General features: G+C 42.3%; 1 protein-coding gene across 1 annotated transcript in view; it reads right to left on the bottom strand.

Moving 5' to 3' along the window:
- Positions 1–7,233: 7,233 nt before the first annotated feature.
- The window catches only part of pvrl2l (PVR cell adhesion molecule related 2 like), a gene marked incomplete at its 3' end in the record, with an annotated part of 294,334 nt that continues 279,898 nt past the window's right edge, over positions 7,234–21,669 (bottom strand). The window contains exons 7-10 of the mRNA XM_079175836.1: positions 17,958–18,087; positions 16,392–16,449; positions 13,449–13,544; positions 7,234–12,781 (exon numbers count right to left, since the gene is read on the bottom strand). Coding sequence (XP_079031962.1) covers positions 12,584–12,781; positions 13,449–13,544; positions 16,392–16,449; positions 17,958–18,087 — 482 coding nt within the window. The remainder of the gene's footprint in view (positions 12,782–13,448; positions 13,545–16,391; positions 16,450–17,957; positions 18,088–21,669) is intronic.

Raw genomic sequence — 21,669 nt, 5'->3', positions numbered from 1 at the left:
CTGATTTTTGTTTTCTTTATTGCTCCCACTGTTTGTACATGATGAAACTTCAGTGTAATATCAACTTTAAGCAAATTTGATTCGACAGCATAACTAGACGTGCGGCCCCGGGGGTGGCAACAGCTCTCTAATGCATCTCCTCAACTCGGACACAGGAGGGCAGTGTTACCACAGATGGCTGCTGAGAGGATTGACTGACAATCACACACAACACACACACATCGAATGCACACGCGGTCAATAATGTTGTGTGTTGGTCCATTATGGTGCCTGACAGCGCGTCGCCCTTGTCCTCCTTTCTTTACTGAAATTGCTCCTGCAGAAGAGAGAGCGAGAGAGAGAGAGAGAGACCTGTGGGGTTCGTGTATGTTCGGAGTGGGTGTGAATGTGTGGGTGTGTGTGTGTGGCTGGGACGCTTTTCCACTTTGTGTACTAGTGTGTTCTACCATGCACGCCTGACTGACTGCTGTATCTGTAGGCAGCTGGAGTGTGTGTGTGTGTGTGTGTGTTGAAGTGTACTTGTGTGCTAGAGTAAATGCTGTATGAGAGTGTGTTGCAGGGGTGGTAGGATGATTTGCTATTTTCTGAAAATACATGATTTTTTATGCGAGTATCTGAACGTGGTGGATTGTGTAAGTGTGCGTGTGGGTGTTATGGCATCTGAGAGGGTTTCAACAATTTCATGTGTTGTTCCTGCTGAGACAGACAGAACTAATCTACCTGGATTTGTCGGAGAGAAAAGGAACAGAAGCTTCCCAGTCTGTGATTACTATGTGTACACACACACACACACACACACACACACACACACACACACTTTCAATTCTTGGCACCCACCGAATTAAATTATAATTTACAACAGGATTAAATCACACAGTCCCTCTTTGTTTGGGTTGTCTGTATTCAATTTGCGTTTGAACAGCTTCCTGGTGTTTTACATGTGCACTCGGCCCACAGAGAGCAGCCCACTAACAACGTGTCGGGCAGCACTCGAGGCAGAACCAAGCGAGCAATGCAAATTGCCACCTCCAAAAAACACCTGCGTTCGAGTAAGAATAAGAAATGGTGCCATTTGCTATGAATACCTTTTATAAAGGCAAACCCATCTGCACGAAGCGCGGGGAAGCGTATAGCGGCCGACCAACCAGCCAGACCCGCAGGACCATGCCACCGCACTGCCCCGAGGAGGAGAGCCGAGACGGAAGCTAAACTAACCCAGCTTGGACCTACGGCCACCCCACCGCCCAGCCTCCTGCTGGCTGTCTGATGTCCGGTCGCAGAAACTTAAAATAGATGAATTAAGACGAACTCGGCGACGGGGGGTCGGTGACTGTTGTGTCCTCCCGGATCAAGCTGCAAAGTTGACGGACAATGTTTTCCTGATGAGTTTTAAATGTTCAGATGTTACAGTAAGCTGATTTTTCTTGCTGCTGTTTACGTTCCTTGTGATGACAAATGTAAAAAGAATGCACTACAGGAATGTACAACTGTTTTTCCTTTGTTTTGTTTGTTGTGTTTTTCTTGTGTTACTAATGGGCTACAACTGCATTTCGTTGTGCATCCCTGTGTTGCATCATGACAATAAATGATCCTTGAATCATGGTGTTCATTTTTGGGGGTAAAATAGTCAGTAGCAATAGCAAAATTATGCTTACACTACATAAACTATATAAACTATGAATACAATATAAAAAACTTAAATGACATGAATTATTTCTTATTTTCTTTGGTATTTTTTTGTCTTATGCAGATATGCAATGATGGTTGCTGTATGTAGTTGTTGTCCAGCGTAAAGTCTTTATTTGACCATGTGATGAGACGATACGATGGTGTGTGTGTCTGAGTCACTAGCGTGCACTAGGGCCCCCTACAATCCATCATCAATTTGACCCCCTAAATCAAGAAGAGGAGATGTAAAGGCAGGAAGAGACAGCTCAGAGGAGGACTTTTGAAACTTTCAGATAGCGACTGCGTCCTCTTCCACCCAGGGGACTTCTCTGAAGCAGCCTGCGGCGATAGCATCGCTGCTGTAGAGCGGCTGTTGTTCCGACTGCAGCATTTTTTTTCTCATTCCTCTCGTCGAGAGAGTCGAGACAGAGAAAATGTCAGCCAACGAGTGCAAACGTTTCAGCTGATTGCATTTCTAAATCGGTTGTGAAGCACCCGCGTAGACAGAACTCGACAACAAATATATATTTTTTGTAACACAAATGACCTGCCATGCTTCTGAGACAAGGCCACGCTCGCTTACACTATCTACTGACTCGTTTTTTTTTTTATGAATCACTTCTCTAACTTCAAAACGAAAGTGGTCAGAAAGGAAGAGAACAGTTATTACTTTGACTTGCTGTAATCTCCATGCTGCCTTATCCCCTATATTGAAATATAAATCAATCAATGACAGAGTTGTCTGTGAGGCTAATCTGCCGTTCTAGCAGCATAGCTCTGGGGTTGGCAATGGTGGTCTGTCCACCACTGAAGTCTAGTCTGAAATGTCTCAACAACTAAAAGACATTCATGGTATTCAGAGGATGAAGCCCTATGACTCTGGTGCCATCATCAGGTAAACAAAAAAAAAGTGTGGTTTTTCTGTGGTTTATGTCTAAATGTGCGCAGACAGCGAAGGGTCAATTGACAGCAAACGGCCTTGTGTTAAGGATTTAGGTGTTAAGGAGGCTAGAATCCATTTATTGTTAACAAAGAGAACAATTACTGGGTTTACTGACAGAGCAACAAGGTGTGCAAAATACCATTTCTCTCTGTGTAGACAACGTTTCATCAATCACGGCTGAAATAACCTTTATTTCTGCTTTGTACGTGTTGTGGAAGTCCCAGATATCCCGGGAAAGTAAACGCCGGTGTGTCTGGTTCATAACATCATCCGCAGGAGCTTGGTGAATTTCATTGAGCTGCATTCACTGTATCTAGCAAGCCACACGTCGGAGGGTTTACTACAGCAAACTAAACAGATTTTGCTGTGATTTAATTGCAAAAAAATGGATAAAAAGGTGGCCGAAATAACCACATAATGATGCCCGCCTACGGCTACAATATTTTTTTCCTACATTTCTGATTCAACAACATTAGTGATGACAGGAGAATGTAAATGCCGATAGGCTTTCGGGACACAGCATCACGCATATTTCTCGCTCAAGTTGACAAAGATTTGCCTCGCGATTGGTGCGAACACAGCATAACACGTGGTTTAATTAAATCAGACTACAGAACGTCATCCCGCCGAACACTAGTCCGCCTTTAAAGACTCATTGTGTTTACTGGCGCTCATGTGACCGTGGTGTAGTTCCTTTATAGCCCAACGTTTTAGCTTTTTACTTCTGCCGATTGCATTCACTGTTAAAAAGGTGGTGTTCATTTGGGAAGATCATCTTGCTGAACAAAACGTTTGTTTGCCCACAGAGTTAACTTTCTGCAATAATCCAAAATGTCCCCTTTATAGGTGGGCCTGCCAACAGCAGCACCAGTAACACAGCATATCAGATTGCAGATTAGTTTTTTACCAGGTCTTTAGAGAGTTGGATCATTTTGTTAACCTTGGAGATTTCTGAGCTTAGACAAATTCGTACAGCAGTAGTCCTCTTCTCTCTTGTAAAACCTTGTCTTTTAGAAACATACAAAATAAATAAAAAATCCTTTGAAATGTCAAGCATAGCCACTGTTTTTCTGGCAGATTTCGAGTGCACTTACCGAATAAAACATATTTTTTCAGGTATGGAATATATTGAGTTCACCTGCAGACTGGAAGTGCACTTTGAAATCAGTTCACACTTTCATTTTGTTGCTTTTGAAAAGAGGTTTCCTTTTTAATTACCAGTTGTCAACAGTAATAACCTCAGGCATTCCGCTTCACAGCTCTTATTACACTTCATCCAGCCATCCTATCTCTCTAGCTGTCTGCCTATCATCCTCACAACAATAATTAATCTCCCGCTGAGATTAGGGATTTATTGTACGTGCGTCTTCATCATTTCTTAAATCGGACACGAAGCATCTATTACCTGATTAATTTTGCCGTGGATCCCTGGGAGAATAACTGTCACCATATTATCTGGAATCTGTACCTGCTCCGGATGATAAGGTTTTTTTTCAATCACTTGTGGAGTGCCGTGGATTCTCATTTTCTCTGGGGCCATTTTTCTCAACAGGGGCTCCAACACAACAGGGGGCGTTTTCCTCTTCTCCTACTCCATGCCATTTTTCTCTCTCAACACATCTCTCCCACTCACTATCGACGAGCTCATTGATTCAGCGGCCCACAGTCTATCTCACTCTCCTAATCTGTCTGAGTCCACCTCTCTACCTGCTTACACTAATCCCTCTATCTTGCAATTTCTTCTCTTTCCACTTTCTCACATCTCTCCACTCTCTTCATCTTGTTTTTCTAAAATCAACTCCTCACTCATGGCTTGGGGAATCAGTAAGTTATAAGTGGTTTCATTACTGTGAGTAATTGCAGGCTCAGGGTGGTAAGCAGAGGTTGGTCACTTCAAAATACAGACTGCATTAAAAGCAAATCTACAAAAAAAGTAAATCTTATTTAACTTTAATCACAGTTATAAATCAAAATGGGTTTGTTCTTGAAGCAGTCTATTGCGGCAATTACTGACCGCACAACGCAGTTAGAAAATGACACTCGCAGCGGTTTCCACCAGACCTTAAAAGCTGAAGTCCGTGAATTACCGTTCATCTCAAAATACATTCAGCGGCACATATACAGACTATAACTACTTCCACCAACTTCTGTTTAGGTATTTCACACAAAGGAAAATTCTTGCTGAATAAGACTAAGTGGGAATTCCATATGTGAGAATTAGACAGTTTTCACTGAATCTTGAAAAATAAAGTTTGAGACTTATTAGAGAGTCTGATGAGGTTACCTCTTAAGGGCATGACATCACGTCGGCATTTCACATGTTACTACACCAACGCCCGACCCATTGTTTTCTATACGAGCCCACAGACTGACTGCTCGTCCACTTATTCTATTGTCTTATGTCAAAGCATCAGCACTAATAAATTACCGATACACATTTTTTAAATCAAATTTGCTCCCTAGATAGTCACAACCTGGCTACTCTACGTTCCCAACCTCACATTCAATGTGTGCTACACATTCACAGTTGAGGCATGTCAAATTATGTAACGTGACGCCACTGAATTGTGCTGCAATTTAGTTTGAAATGTTTCTTTGTTGCGGAGGATCCCTAGTTTCATTTTCTTCCCTTCATCTCAGTTTACATCTCTAATCCCAGCTCTCAAACAGAGCAGCCCAATTCTTCAAGACTAGGACAAATCATCTCTCAAAGGTTCGTCAACAATCAAACCTGTAATACCACCTGAGATTTCCGCTTTGACGGACGCCCGACGCCATCGGATGGAGAACATAAATCAGGTAATGCGCTGCAATAGCCGTGGCCCTGCGGTTTCATCATCCATGCTATTCAACATTTAATGCGATCGTCCATCACATGACAGCCGGTGCGTCTGTCTGATTTGAATCAAACCGCTCCTGATGCTCGACCCTCTCCTCACTCACTTGAAATCTTTGTCAAAAGCAGAGCCCAGCAGGGACCAAGATGAACTTAGCCAAACAGCTAATTAGGCACAAAAGTGAACAAATGCTCGCTGACAATGAGCGTGTCTCGTCTCATCTGATCCGACAGGGCTCAGCAAAAGAGCACAGGCTTACAGTATAGGTTTGATGGCACACCTACTGCCACAGAACAGGAATCTCACATTTTGGGGATTGTCAGTGACTCGGCACTTACGGCTTTACCAGGCGACTTTTCCTTTTTGTCAAAAAATAATCCCTGTTTTAATGCAGCCGCAGTGCACTCAATGGCCTCAAAATGTGCTCCACTCGCTGTGATAGTTCAGAACACAAAGCAAACGTGAAAATACAGGCATTATCCTAAACAGCAGGAGAGTGAGCACTCCATTCAGGGCACAGTGAACTCACCTGCAAAAGCGGAACCTCTCAACCAGACAGTTTGAACGACGTCACATCGTGTGATTTCGGGGGTACCGAGGTACAACGTTTACTGAGGTAATAAATCAAGTGAGAAGTAGAATCATTTTCTCCCAGACTTCCATACAATCAGACCTTTTGCAACCGGAGGAGTCGCCCCTGTTCTGACAATTTTTCATGTTGTTCTTTTTGGATGTAACTTGTATCGCTTAACTCTAAACATTGTGTGCTTACAGACGTTGCAAAAGAAAAGCAACCTGCTATTAAAGAAATGTTTGACTTGCTGTAGTCTCAACCTGAAGGTTATGGGAGCTCACAAACTAACCCTTTCTTTTGGCGGGGGGGGGGGGGGGGGGGGGGGGGGAGATAATATGCACTTTGACTTGTTGTTAGACCCCCGAACCATCCATGGGGAACGAGCTCTATCTATTCAACTGAATTATTTTATTGTCTGTTCAATAAACTATTTAAAGACATTTGAGAGCTTTCTCATCATTTTTATTTTAGTTATAAGATTAATTTCCACCCCTGCTGGTCAGTAGAGAGAATGCAAGTTTTAAGACACTTCCTCATCGGCTTTACTCGGCAGAACCAGAGGTTGCCACCAGGTATATACAAAGTGTAGGTTTTAAGTTTAAGTTTTTTAGATAAACAGCTAAATAATCGCACCAGATATATTTTGTACTCACCTTTCGTCCATTTTAACTTCCTCAGAATTGCAGGAAACACTTACAGTCTGCTAAACCACATCGGCCCTCTCAGTCGACTGGTGTTACACACATCTGCTGAATGCAAAGATGGACGAGACCATCCAGATTCTAGCTGATACCAATCACAAATAATAAGACTGGCTTCTGACCTGAGCCCGTGGAGCTGCCTTTAGCTTAGCATCGGTGCTAAATGATTTGTTTACTTCCTGAATCCTGTTGCAAGAGCAGGAAGTGTCCGGAGCAGAACCGGGCCAAGCTTCTACCAGAAGGTGACAAAGTTTTAAAGACATTTGTTGGCCCAAATTTCAAAAAGCAAAAAAAAAAATTTAAGACTTTTTAAGGATCACAGTCTATTTATAAAAAGATTGCTTGATAACAGAATCAACTCAACTCTAAATCATTACCTGAAGATATAAACAAAATGTTTGGACTAAGCAGATCTCCATCGTGCTGCTCTGCTGCTTTCTTCAGCTTCACTCTTCATCCTGCTGACAGGGGTCGATAATAACCACCAAGACCATCCTGTCCTTTTTGGTTTACATTTTATTTGACAAGACAATGATCTGTAAAACATGTACAATAGGTTTCCCGAAAAGCATACAAAATGATAATCCATCTGCGATAAAACAAAACAAATGAAAGAAAATCGATAAACACAAAATACGATATCATCTCCAGTGTGTGTGGGCGTTTTTTTTTCTTCTTTTTTTTATAGCATTGCCATCAACGACGTCAAACCCATCACATGTTTGTGTGTTTCCCCCTTTCATGATCCATTATACTGTCAAGACAAGAATTGGAAAACTGACAAGCTAAAAATAACATAAAGAAGGCACGTCTGGCTCCGTGATGAGAAGCTGTGATGATAATGGTTAAAAGAGAGAGAACGGTGAGGTGTGAAAGAGGGCGCAAACGAGGGAGAGGACCAGATTCAGACCGTTATTGAGGACATTCACAGCTTGTGTTTCTGGCATCGGACCCGGAACAGGGGGGGAGTGGGGAGACGGAGCAAAGCACCTTGGCCGAAATGCAACCCTGCAGCTCCCACAGACGGGACACGGGGCCCTCGATGTAACAGCTACTTTGAAATCACAGATCTCCCCACTTCTCACCCTCCTATAACTGCTGACTCATGCTTTTTGAGAAAGTACCGCCTGTAAACCGACTTGGAGCTAATATCTTTGAGCAATTTCCGTTGTTGTTGGCAGCTCTGTGACGGCACTCCTGGCGATGTCTAGATTCTAATTTCAGATACCTCCGAATGAAGCAGCTCTATTATAAGTATAAGGCTCTGGGTAAAACTGAATGAACCTCCAAATAAGACAACAGAGCTGAAACTCAATACTGAACACTTGCTGAGTCATTGGTCTGAGATATAATGAGTCCCAATGATTGTCTTTCCCTTTGTGCTCAATCTATCAACAGCAGCCAACATATTAATGCACAGAAAACTAAATATTCACTCATTTACATTTAATTCTGCTTCATGACTTTTTTTTTTTCTGTGGCAGGGCCATGAAACACATTCGTGATTGTCTGACACTGCACCATATGAGGGAGTCAGAAAGCCACGCACTTGTCATGGTGGTCTGACTCTTCTTGCACAACTGGGAGCTTTTATCCCATTGGTCCATGCAGCATGCCGACATTCTCTTTAATCAAAATGAACAGCTTGCTTACACTGCTGGCTATCGTAGAAGTCTCTATATATCCTGCACCCGTGCTGAATTTATACTGCGGATCCAGTGACCATTATAGATGGGAACCAATTAAAGCAACTAAAATAACCAACCAATTACCACACCATGAGTCAGTTATGTTACAATAGATACAATTAAATTGGTAAGACAGATTTGTGGCTCTTTTCGAGATAGATCAAACTTGTAGCGGCGTTTCAATTAACAAGCAGCAGAAAGTGGTACTTCAATTATAACTACCAATTTATAAGAAAAAACACCCCAAAACTCGCCACCAAAGCTAGCGATGATTGAAAACTAACAGATGATTGTCATACGTCAGAAAAACGAAAATATTGCATTTTGTGTCGACCTCGCAGAAAGTGAAAGCTGTGATGAGAAAATGTGCTTGTTTTCTTGTTGTAATCTTTTCCTTTCTATTAGTCTCCATTTGTCTCTCCTCCTGTTTAAATCTCTATCTGTCAGCCGCTGTTAATGAACCGTTTTCAATTCCATAGTGTAACCGCCACCCGACTATGTGCTTTTGACGGTGATTTGGGCAACCCCGGTCACACTCTCAACAAATCAAATACGGAATCTTGGTCAGTGGCCCTACAGGGCAAACTGTAATGCTCCACGTACCCCTCTAGTGACAGTTTTGCTCATGCAGGGCTGCCTCTAGTGGCTGTAGTAGTCAAGACTGGAGCAAAGGAGGAAGTTAGGTGTATTAGAATGAAGAGTGACAAACTCCATGTTGGGAGGAGGTCAGGGAGTGAAACCCAGGACTTTCACCCAGGAGGCTACTGTTCGTGTCACATGTAAAACCGAAAGTTCACTTATTTTAATTTAAGTAGGTAACTTAACAGGGGTGTAAAGATTAACAGATAAGTGTCAAATAATCAATACAAGAGTCTTAGATATAACGTCAATACAAAACTCTGAAACCAACTCAATTTGAGGGGAATCAGTCCAAAATGTGTCATAAAACGTCACAAATTGATTTTTATGTCTTATCTGTGTTTATGAATTGGATGGAAAATGGATTTATAAATAGGTGTATGAGTGGAAATAGAGAGGCTAATGGGGAGCTAGCTAGCTAACGAGCTATGTAGAGCCAAGAAATCAAAGGGGATCAAAATGTGCCAGGCGATCGTTTTGCATGCGGGAGGCTGAGCTACGTTTAACAGCAGTACACAGGAGTTTTGGGCTACCTTCTTTGGCTTGTTGGCTAAACGTTAGCAAGTGTTGACAAATTAGCATCGCTAGCTTAGACCGCACAGTGTCCCGCTGCTACTTAGCAGCTAGCTCTGGGTAAAGATGGTGTCAACACAGTCCGTGGCATCAACATTATCTAGTTTTTTGGCCATTGTCAGTGGATGCAGTGACATAGCTCCTGCCTCTGTGGTTCCATCAGATTTAGTATGCGGTCTCTGTATTATTTATAGATACAGTTTTAAATTAGTTTTTACAACCATGACCAGTAAGCTGCATATAGTCATATTGGTATAGGAAATATGACAATAAGAATACTTTGAATTAAGTTAAACTGAATCACGTCGTATCATTTTAGTGCTGTATTGAACTGTTTCGAATCTTTACATGCTTTTTGTATCGTATTGCAGACCATCTATTGAGATTGTCTTGAGAGGGAAAGACACACCCCAATAAGTTAATATACGTAACGTACTTACCTTATGAATGTTACTTAAGTATAGCAATAATAAGTACTTAATTCAAGCCCAAACCATGACCTTTTCCTAAATTGCTATTTAACATACTTAATTTTCGTCAGTTTGTGACGTAAACCACACGTTGAATCTATCCTGCAAAAACAAAAAATGACGCTAAAGGGCCACCCGGTGCGCTGAAAAGTGACGCCAAGGGGACCACATGTCGTATTTAGGCCGCAGTTACCTCAAGAAGATCACCTCGAGGCCTCAATCAGGACCCCAGAGATGAGAGGAAAGGTTGCATCTCTGTGGTCGCGAGACACGACAATCCTGTGCTGACTGCATTTTCGGATCAGTGCTAAAGACAAAAAACAGGAAGCCTGCCGAGCCGTCACACAACCAGAAGAAATACCTCCCATTCTCTCAACATAAATTGGACATTGTGCGTGAATGTGACAGATGCACTGAGACGGAGATAAAAAAACTGAAAACAAAACAGCTTTCTTGTTGTTGTTTTTTGACATTCAAAAATGCTTTTACAAATGGAGAAGATTATTCCGCAAACAGCCTTGGGAAAAGTGTTTCAACAAGCCACCGATCATGCCATGCAGAGTAATATGAACAAGGAGTAAAATCCACACCATTTCATTTTTTTCCCATATATTCAAATAAAACATTTTAGTATTAAGTGACAACCTCAATGTACCCGTGAAAAATAAAATAGTAATATACACTTTATTTTTTTGGTGTTTTTTTTAAACCGCTCAATTTGACATTTAACAAACTTCCATCCCCTGTACAGAGGCACTGATAACACCTACACTGGTTTATTTTTTTATGTGTACACATTTCACCAACAATATATTATTCATCAATATTATCAATACTATTTACACTGTTTGTTCATCATTTGGTACATCTGACATCTATGAAGACCATTTTTTTTTTTATTCAGCCTGGCATAGTTGTTGCTCACCTTTTTGTTCTTTAAAGTTGACAACTGGCTAAAAATGCAAAATGCATATTTTCTACATATGTAAAATGTTCTGCATATATCAGAGTGTGTGACCATTTTAATCTGATAAAATGGCTGTAATGGCAGTATTTTTCTAATACGTGCTGAGCATTTTCACACTCTGAAAATACATTAAGGTTTTCTCAGCCTTATTAGTGTGATTTATTAGAGGAGGACTAAATACAAACATTGGTGTGTTTTTTTAACCCTGTTGTGTGTGTGTGTGTGTGCTTTGCTGTAAACCGGGTTTCATCTCCCCAACACACACAGACTCACCCAATTCTTGCAATTATGAATCATGGAATCTTAATCATGTAATGTTGCCAGGTTATGAAGCATCAAAACAATGTTCACTTCCCCTTCATTAGCGCTAACGAGCAACTCGGCGTTCCGGGGAAAAACGGGCCCTTTTGACAACATAATAAAGTGGAATGTTTCTTTATTGGACTGTAGCCTGGAAAATAGTGGGAAAGGTTGGATTTTTTCTTTAGAGCTATTGTAGGAGTTGATAAAGAACTGAAATACTTTCAAAGATCTTGAGTGATTAATTGAAGCTGCTTGGAGAGCAACATGCTTTGGACTTTCTGGGACCGTATTCAGATGGTATGTAATTAAAACCAAACCAACCGTGGAGGAAGAGTCCTTTGAACGGATTTCAAAGATGGTATTTTTTCACTTCCTTAGTATTGCAAGGCTTCAACAGGAGCCTGATGTTCAATCCCTAAATAGAGATGTTCAAATCACTTTCCACGGCTGTAAACAGAAGAGCCCAGGACAGGCAGCTTCACATAAAACACTCATCTTTGCAACGGGGGACGTTTTATGTTCATGGCACAAAATGTTGCATATAATATTTCATACAGAATCCGGTTGAAATGCTGTTGTCTTGCTGTTTCATTTTTGGGCTGAAATTTGGATTCGCAAGCATCTCACAGGCAGTGCGTGGTGTGTTAATTAGCTGAGGGGAGTGTTCCAGTTCACCTACATTGCAACACCTCTCAACCATGTAATTAACATATCGTAAAAGCCCGCCTCATTATACGCAATGCACATATGATTTCAATTGCTACCTTTTCAGATATCAGGAACTACTTTGTGTGTGTGTGTGTATCCTAAACTGCTTTGAAAGCTTTGATATTTTGTGCTTTATTTTTGCTTTTCTTTACCAGATATTTCAAATGTAATGATGATTAAAACCGTATATGACGCATGCAAGAGTTATAAACATGACGAAAAGGAAAAGCTTGTTACCTTTGCCATTTGTCAGTAGTCACAAGTGGCTTCAACAGAAAGGAAAACACTGCTTCTCACGCCTGTTTTTATGGGGAGAAGCAAAAACATTTTGTCCCAAAAAACATTAAAGGTGCCTGGAACAGAAAGATAAACTTGGATGCAAAATGTCATTGTGTGTGGGTTAAAACTTTCTAGCGTAGAACCAGGTGCGCTCGCCTTTTGCCTTTCATGCAAATTTAGGTGACCTGGAACGTGCCCATACGCCCAGGATGCGGTGGCTGTGGTTGCCACGACTACACGTACATGGCGGGAGATACGAAGCTCTCGCCGCGGGAGATGTTGGCAGCCGGTTGCTCGTGATTGGACAAATCCAAGTTGTTGCCGCGGTGACCGTCGTCGGCGAGTTCGTTGACTTTGTCGTATTTGGCCGAGTCGTCCAGGACCGGGGGGGCGCCGCCGTTCAGGGCTCCAGTGGTCTCGTCATCCAGGTTCTGCAAGGTGTCACACGTGTTTATGGGAATACAAACACATTCAATCCACTAACAGTAATTAAACTCCTTACATACCAGGAACAGTACGGGATATTAGGGAAAGGTGCAAAGATCTTTAAAGTTACTACAAGGAATTTTCATTTTGTGTTGATTTTGGCGGTTCCTATAAACAATAAATGATAGTGTTTCCCAGTCTGGGTCTGTTCCCGGTGGACTGGTCGCAGCTGGACGCCCACTGAAGTCTGAGCTGAGTTTCTGGTGAACCGGCATGATTTCGCCAGAATCCGACCCGGTGGCCTCCAAATGACAAGCATTAAGAATAACTATAAAGAAATAGACAATCTTCTCGCTGATAGTCCCGTTTACTGATGTAGGTCATATTGCAGCATCAGTTTCATAACCAGTTAAAAGTTCCTAGTAGTAACAATGAATACTGTTGAAGTTACAATACACTTTTAGACTGTTTTAGTAATTATGCACAGCTTAATATTAATATCATTTGATTGACTGGAACAAAGGACAAACACCATGACGTCCCTACAACACAGTGTGTAGCTGTCCACACAGATGTGGAGCCCACTGTGACATGAGTGTGGCTCACGTGTCGGCGGGCAAAAAAACCTGCTTGTCTGTGAGTGTGTGTGAGTGTGTGTGCTGTGTTAGTTACCGTGACAGGCTCTCCCCCCGTGGGCTCGTAGTAAACCTCTCCTGGGCTGAGAGGGGCCGTCTCTGTGGCCTTGGGAGGCTCGGATGGCTTGTTCAGCTACATGCACAGAAACCACACCGTATCAACCGCATCATCAGAAAACAGCACAAGATAATGCAGCCGAGAAGATAAGAGCGCGAGACAATGCATAAAAATAAGTGTATGCTAGCGGCGTAACAGAGGCTGCAGACTGGAGTCGTAAGTAAAGATAGTGTAGACTTTGAAAGAAAACACAACACACTTACAAATATGTAGCTGAACTCAGGCAATTTAAGGCACCCTTGTTCATTAGTTTTGACTCTACAACCTTGCATGGTCTGGTATGAACTCTAGCTAGTGGTGGCTAATGTTAGCTAACTTTAACTGTCTGTGTAACATGACAAATAGGAAAATCCACTTGTTTTTTTCTACCTGTACTCATGTTGAACTTCAGACGTCAGAGATAAACATAATCATGTCTTAAAAGGGACCGTTCACCCTCTCACCTGTAGTGCTATGTATCAATCTTTTTGATGTGAGTTGCCGAGTGTTGGAGGTATCGGCTGTAGAGATGTCTGTCTTCTCCTCAATATGAAGGAACTAAATGGCACTCGGCTTGTACTCAAGTTAATCCACAGACCTTGCTGCGAGCAGTTTCATGTAGGAACTATTTTCTTTGTACCGGACTACCACCGACATTATCACCGCGCAGTAGGAAGCTGCATTATACTGCTAGCTCACCTAGCACCATTGAGCTAGCCAACGTTACAGCTAAGCCAAGGAGGACGCCATTCATTTTTACATCTCGCGTCGTCACGAGCACGAGGCTCTCATCAGTGCCTTCTTCTGCGCTGTGAGATGGTTGGTGGGTGTAGTTAAGAAAATAGTTCCTTTATGAAACTGCTCCAAACAAGGTCTGTGGATTATCTTGAGTAACCGGGTCATAATCTCTGGAAAGAGACATTGCTGTTGAGTTGTTTTAATGTATTTTTTTGGCCACAAGCCAAACAGTAATCTCTATGGCTGATTTCTCCAACACAAAAAAAAGTACAGGTACAGAGAAATATGTCTTGTTTCTGGAGTCAATTGTCCGTTTTAAGGAGCAGACTCAAAACAAAATCCTAGCAAATGATCCTGTCATTGTCACTTGTGGCCCCAGGGGGCGCTGTGCAGGAAAAGTAAAAAAAGTCTCACTTTAAATTAGATTTTATTATCGTAGCACAGGGCATAGTTTGTTTTAGTTACGATAATACTATTTTTCATTTAATACTAATGCTACTAACTCATTTCAATACAACGCCCACTTGTAGCAGCTACAGCTACATTGTGTTTCGGCCCTGGCAGCACTTGGCTAAGATCAGGGAAAGACTGTAGTCTGGTTTATTTCAGTAAAAAGTCCACAGTGCCCACTGAGACATTGTATGTTTATTGACAGTCTATAACCTTAACATAATATATCGTAACGTAAACATAACTACGAACGGGACTCCGGATGTAAACCCTGTAAAATAGACGTGACGACTTGCAGTTTGCTTCTACGAACTTTTGACTTGACTTAAACTGACCCTCATCAAATGACTTGTATAGATATTTTCAATTGAGCCACTATATTAAGATAAAGAGAGGCAGTTAGTCAGTAAAAACCCTCATGAAATAGAAGACTTTATCAGTATTGAAGAAAAACGTTTTCCAATTAAAAACCATGTCTTCCAAATAGACAGAAGGCTTACAGCTGACAAATCGCTAAATACAAGGAACATGAAGGAAAAGTGGGAATTGTAATTAAATGTTATAATTGAAGATAATACGTGGGAAGATCTGTGCAACAACTGCTATAAAGAAATCAATAGCCAAATATGGAAAGAATCTGACTGGAAATTAAAATTCTGATATTTTAATACACCTCCTAAGCTCTTCATATGTGACAGATCCTTTGGCGGCATTATGTTGGAGAAAGTGTGGAGAAATAGGGGATCACACACATATCTTTTGGGATTGCCCAGTAATTCAACGGTTCTGGAAAAGGCAGAAATTGATCAAATCATAGAAGTGGATGTCCCCTCAGAGTCATTGCTATTTTTGAAGATTTAAGTGACACAGATCTGAGGTGTATTCTCTGCATACTTTTACCAGGAAAATGATAACTGTGAACTGGAAGGATGCAAAACCACCAACCAGAACTCAGTAGCTGCAGAGACTGAAACAAGTTCATACAATGGAAAACATGACTGCAAATCTACAACTGAAAATAGACAGTGTTATACGGAGATGGACCTGTGTTACATTATACCTAAGGTCTTAAACAAATGAGATGGGTTCTTGTAACAGAACTGTGCTGTACTACCAGGACCACCGTTATTATGCCCACTTGTAACTAATCCTGCTCTGATACAAATGTCACCCTTCTGTAAAAGTCAGTTTCTTTCATTATTTGTATTTTATTTCATTTTGTTTCCATTTATTCATTTTTATTCTATTTCACGTTATTTGTATTACTTTATATATCTATTGTATACATTATTAAAATGGATGAAAACGTTTTAACTTTCACAGTTGAACCCCCCGTGTAACCCCATTTCAGCCGGGCATTAACGGGCGTTTAGACATCTGTCATACATTCCAATCAACATAGAATTGCAGGGTTTTTGGTCTCATTACATAATGTGTTTGTGAGCACAGCGGTCACAAAAGTGTGATCGAATGATGGAATAACATGGGGGGGAGGAGGAGGAGGACAAGAGGGCTCTAATGGAGCCCTTCACAAACCAAGCTCATTATTTCGACACACAAGCCAACTCAGATCTCCAATCAATAGCCATTAGCCCCATTATGACTGCCCAAATGGACTGCGTGTGTGTATTTGTGTGTAAGGAATATAATCGTGGTGACGATGAAGATTGATTTGAGTTCACGTCGAGCACTCACCATCTCTGTTGAGCTGCCTGCCCTCACAGGGGGAGGGGGCTTGTGCTTGGGGGGGGCCCTGATTGGAGAAAAGACAAAAGACAATGTGGCGCTGGCTGTTGTTTCGTTCACACATCACATTTTCTTTTGTGCAAAACAAAGACACAGGCCGGGCCCCCGAGAGGCACAGACGTAGAAGGTCTTGAAACATTGTGCCATAAACCAGTCCAGACTCTATTGTTAAATGGCAGAATGCTTTCTTCATTAAAGCAGTGAGATTTGTCTTAAAGGTTTTTGCACTTGAACCCGAGAGCAGATTATTTGTACTGGCAGGAAAATAAAAGTGTCTTTATTCTTTGGTCTTAATACAGATTTATCTAAGTGACAAGGCAGCAGTTGAGCTGGAGACCTTGTATAAACGATATGTGGCCCTTCACGCTTTCCATCAGCTCTGGGATTCGTAAAAAAAAAAAAGCCAGCCCAACGGACCAGGTGTGACATCAAAGTCAGTTCCCCCATTAAGCAGTGTTTCCCTCCTCAAAGTTAAAGTTAAAGTCAGAGCTCGATTGTTTGGGTTATTGGGTTGTATAAGGTTTCGGTTGCGGGAAACAGTATTTGACTCAACACCTGTACCAGGTTCCCCCTGTAGTGCATTTACAAAAGGTCACGATGGAGGACGGTGATGTCCATACTACATGGTTTGAGGCTTTAATATCATTTTACAGTCATTTCTGGCCAGGTGGTCATTTCATGGAATATTATGAGATTGAGACTACTTTGCCAGATGTTTTATATCCATCTGTCTGTCTGTGGGCAGATTTCGTTGTGCAAGAGGGAGTCACCAAACTTTACATGTGCAGCTGAGATCAAAAGAGTTTGAAGATGACCGAGGCCTCGCAACCTGTGCATCATGTGTTTCTCTTCATATTCAATTGGGCATCCAAAATTGGAAAAATGAAAAACATCAATAAAAACCTTTCAGCATAGTAGCCTATTTAGATAAATGTCACGTTGAAAGTGTCCACTGTACGAACAGATACACCTTTACAAGAAACAGAAAGTTGCCATGGATACAGTGAGTTAGACCATGAGCAGCAACTTCAGCCCCGCTTTCTTTGGAAAACGAAGATAGCCAAATTACTTTTTTGCTTTGTGCCATTTGATGTAACTATCACTGAATTACTATAAAACTGAAAAAATCAGAAAAAAAACAGGATTCTCAGACAAGTTCTGAAGTGTTACAATTCCTGAAACAAAACTCTGATGTTGATATTTAAGTTGATATTCATTAGCACTAAATCAGGTACTATCACCCAATGTATTTGCTGCAGGTTTATCAAGTGCACGATGCAAATCGGTCACACTGGGCCTCTGGACTTCATCAAAAGGAAGAAAAACATGCTGTTGTTTTTCTCTCCACGCGGCCTCACACCGACCTCAGCTCAGGTGAGCGAGCTACTTCCCCCGCTGGGCCGACTCGTGACATGCAACAAGCCTTAATGAGCAATGCTCCCGGGGGAACGGGAGATTATATTTATTGTTTGGAAGGTTAAAGAGACGATGAAGTAGACACTAATGAAGACTTACTCTTCGTCCTCCTGGCGCTTGCGGATGTAGTAGACGGTGCCGACGATGATGCCGATGAAGGCGAGGGCGCCGAGGATACCCCCGACGACGGCACCCGACGACGGGCCCGGAGTGATCTGCCTCTCCTCCTCTGGTATGGGGCGAGAAGAAAAAACAGAGGATTTTTTATTTTTAAATCAGCAATTTGTTTGAATTTCACGGGGACTCTGCTCGTGGCACTCGCTTGTATTTGTATTTTTCCGTGGCCCAGCAACAGAAAACGCACCATACACAGGAACAAGTTCGGTTTGATTGAATATCAGCAGGGATGATGAGCAGGTAATCGATAGTTTCTGTTCAGCGTGTGTCTCTGTGGTGCCACAAACGCATTAAGAATCCAATCGGAGGTCTCAGCTCAGAGCCCTTTGCTGTGCGCCAACACTCACGAGCGGCGGAATTCTTGGCATCGCAGCCTCATCAGCTGAGTGTCACGCTGACCTCGACCCCTCCCTTCAATTAAGAGCCTGTTTGTGATTGGCGGATGGGTCACGAGGCATCTAAATTGACTGTAAAAGCCTCTCATTACAGCTGCAGCTGCACACAACAACAACAACACACGACCACGGAGGGTTCTGCACAATCATCGGCTGCAACACGGATTTTGGCAGCAACAACAAAGAGGGTTGAATTATTTCCACAGGTTGTTTGGTCCTCTTTGTCGGGAAAATCACATTTCATCACCAGCACCAAAGTAACAGCACTGCGCCACGTTTGATACGGAGATGATAAAAGGATAACTGCCCCCATGATTTGCACTCGTTTAGCTCTACTATACATTTCAGCTGAGGCGCGTATGATTATTCAGTGAGAATGAAGCGCAGTTTTTACTGCTGCGAGAAACAAACTGTACTTCAATTTGCAGTACAGTATTGAGTCTTCCCTTGAACTGCAGCTCGTCAAACATTTGAATATATTTAAAAAACACGTTTGCATCTGCCAGAATTGATACCATCCTCATCCTTTACTGACTTCAGGTCAAAGAACTATTAGCATGGAGGGATCAAACAAATCTAAAGAAATCTAAAAGAAATGATGCAGAAACAAAAACGATTAGGTTCAGCTCGTCCCAAATCAATCTTTCTACCAAAGAAATAGTTCCTAAAAAGGACCGATTGTTTCCAGAAAAGGCAAGTTGCATTTTGAGTGTTTCAAATGCAATTACTTTTAATTATTTGATTCCTTCCCAAATTAATTTCAATTTACCTCCATTGTATTTTGGGGTGGCCAAAAATAAATGACATCTGTAGAAACTACATGCAAGTGACAAAATAGAGGCAGATGACAGAGTAGCTGAAACTATGCTTTTCATCCCAGAGTGAGGAAGACTGGCTGCGTTCCCTCCTCCTCCTCCTCGCCAGCAGGTGGCGTTCTGTTCCAAGCTTACACAGCCCTCAAGGAGAGAGAGAGAGAATCAGTGACAGACAGAGAGAGAGAGAGAGAGAGAGAGAGAGAGCGAGAGAGAGATGGACAGACGGAGAGATGGAGAAAGGAAAGCACAGATAAAACTTGAAAACAAAGGAGAGATGGAGGGGGAGAGAGGAGGGGAGATAAAGGAGGGAGAGATTGATATGCAGCAGAGGATGAGGTAGGGAAGAAGGGGAGAAAGGTGAGGAGGGAAGGGAGGATGGATTCAAGGTGGGGAGAGAAAACAGGAGGAATAGACAATAACGGCATGGAGAGACAGATGGAGGGGAGGGGGGGGGGCAGAGAGTCACACTGGCCTTTGCTCACAGCTGGAGAGGCACAAACACACAGATGCATGAATGGGAAGCTTCCATCCTCCACACGCGTGCATCGGAGGCTCACAATGTTTACGTGGGAGGGGGGGTTGGGTATGGAGGACAAGGGCGGAGGACGGGGGGGGGGGGGGGACTAGAAGATGGATTACTCACACCTTTCTTACTCATTACATCCCTGAACAGGCAGGAAGCATCAGCCGCTGTCCTCATCGAACACACCTGTTCCTCTCACTGCAGGCCAACCAGAGCTATCAAACTGCACATTGCAACAGTGAGTGCGTTTCCATCCATCTGTGTTGATGAGTGCGTCGAGTTGAAGCAGAATGCAAATGCCAGATATCTGAATACACGGCTAAATATACTTTCGGGAAAAGTTGGGTTATTGATATTGAAAATATATATTTTTTCTAATAAATAACGCCATTTCAGGACCAGTTTCTGGCAAATACCAGTTGGTATAAGTGGACAAATAACATAAATTGACTTACATAAGCATGGAAGTTCATTAATAACACAACTTTTGAACGAGCACCGAAAAACAGGATCAGATTATGAGAGCAGAATACATCGTGAGAGAACGATCCTGGTTTTTGTGAATGCTTAGTTTGGAATGAGTGGGATTTAATTTTGTAAGATGTAAAGCAGTGGAAAGGGTTCTTGCCAACAGGTTTCAGAGGGAACAACGTGGAGTGCTTTGGGAAGCAGTAACGGGATGATGCCTCTCAAGTCAAATCCCCTGGAGTTTACTCTGCTGCTAGTTGGAGTTTGCACGAGAGTGATGCAAAATCTGGCAAAATGTAAGCACAACTTGGACGACAGTGAACAGAGAAAGCGAGGTTGCTCTCTCTAATGTAGTTACACCGTTCTTCTTGCTCACTCAAGACACCGATGGCCACATGAGTCTTATCGCTCGATCTGAAAAGCTTTTCCGTTGACATTGGGCGAAGGGAGGGTACACAGACCATCACAGGGCTGACAGAAGCAGTCAACCATTCACGCTCACATTCACACCTATGTGCAATTTAGATTCTTCAATTCTGCATGTCTGTGGACTGTGGGAGGAAACCTGGTGAAAACCCAGGCTGACACTGGGAGAACATGCAAGTTCCACACAGAAGGGCCGTCCAGTCCGGGTTTCTAACCAGTATCCCTCTTTGCTGTGAGGCGACAGAGCTAATCACAACACAATCTCGCAGCATTTTACAATTACCTCCCATACAAAAATGCCATATCAGGTAATAAGCTTTGACGAAACACGTAATCTAATGATCTACTGTTGCAGGAATAAGTCCTAAAACCAGGAAACGAGTCAGCATTTTTGCACTTCCCGTTCCCTTGTCTTGAAGTTGAAGTTGGTTGTTTTTGGTTAGATGACTGATATAAGGTCTGTGTTTGACACGAGCTGAAAAGATCTTAACATTTTGTTTGAAGACAAAAAGGCGGTCGCTAACAAGTGGCTGAATGAGACGACTAAACGTCATCACTAGAACACTAGTCCGCCTTTACAGTCTGGTTGTGTTTACTCGTTCCCTTATAGCCGAGCATTCTACTTCTGATGATTGCATTCACGCTTTAAAAATGATAAAAGTGGATTTCATTTGTGAAGATCATCTTGCCGAATTAAACAAACGAGTATTTATTTTCTGCAATAATCCAATGGAAAAAATCTCATTGGCTCTTTCTCGAGCGAACCAGTGCGAGGCTTACTTCTGGGTTGGCCTACAAAGAAATACGCCATCCCTCAGCACTCTATGTGACAGAAGCAATATCAGACTATTTTGCACCAATACCATTGTTCCTTGGCAAAAAAAGGACATAATGTAAAGTAATGGTGTGGAGGTTGGGTTGGATGGACATGTAGGGCGTCTGGAGACCTTATCAATGCCGGTCTTTTTATCAACCATCACCAGTGTATAATCTGTCCAAACTGCTAT

The sequence above is a fragment of the Pholis gunnellus genome (assembly GCF_910591455.1).
Source record: "Pholis gunnellus genome assembly, chromosome: 16".
Classification (NCBI taxonomy): domain Eukaryota; kingdom Metazoa; phylum Chordata; class Actinopteri; order Perciformes; family Pholidae; genus Pholis; species Pholis gunnellus.
The sequence above is the reverse complement of the archived record's forward strand: the minus strand, read 5'-3'. Positions and strand labels throughout refer to the sequence as shown.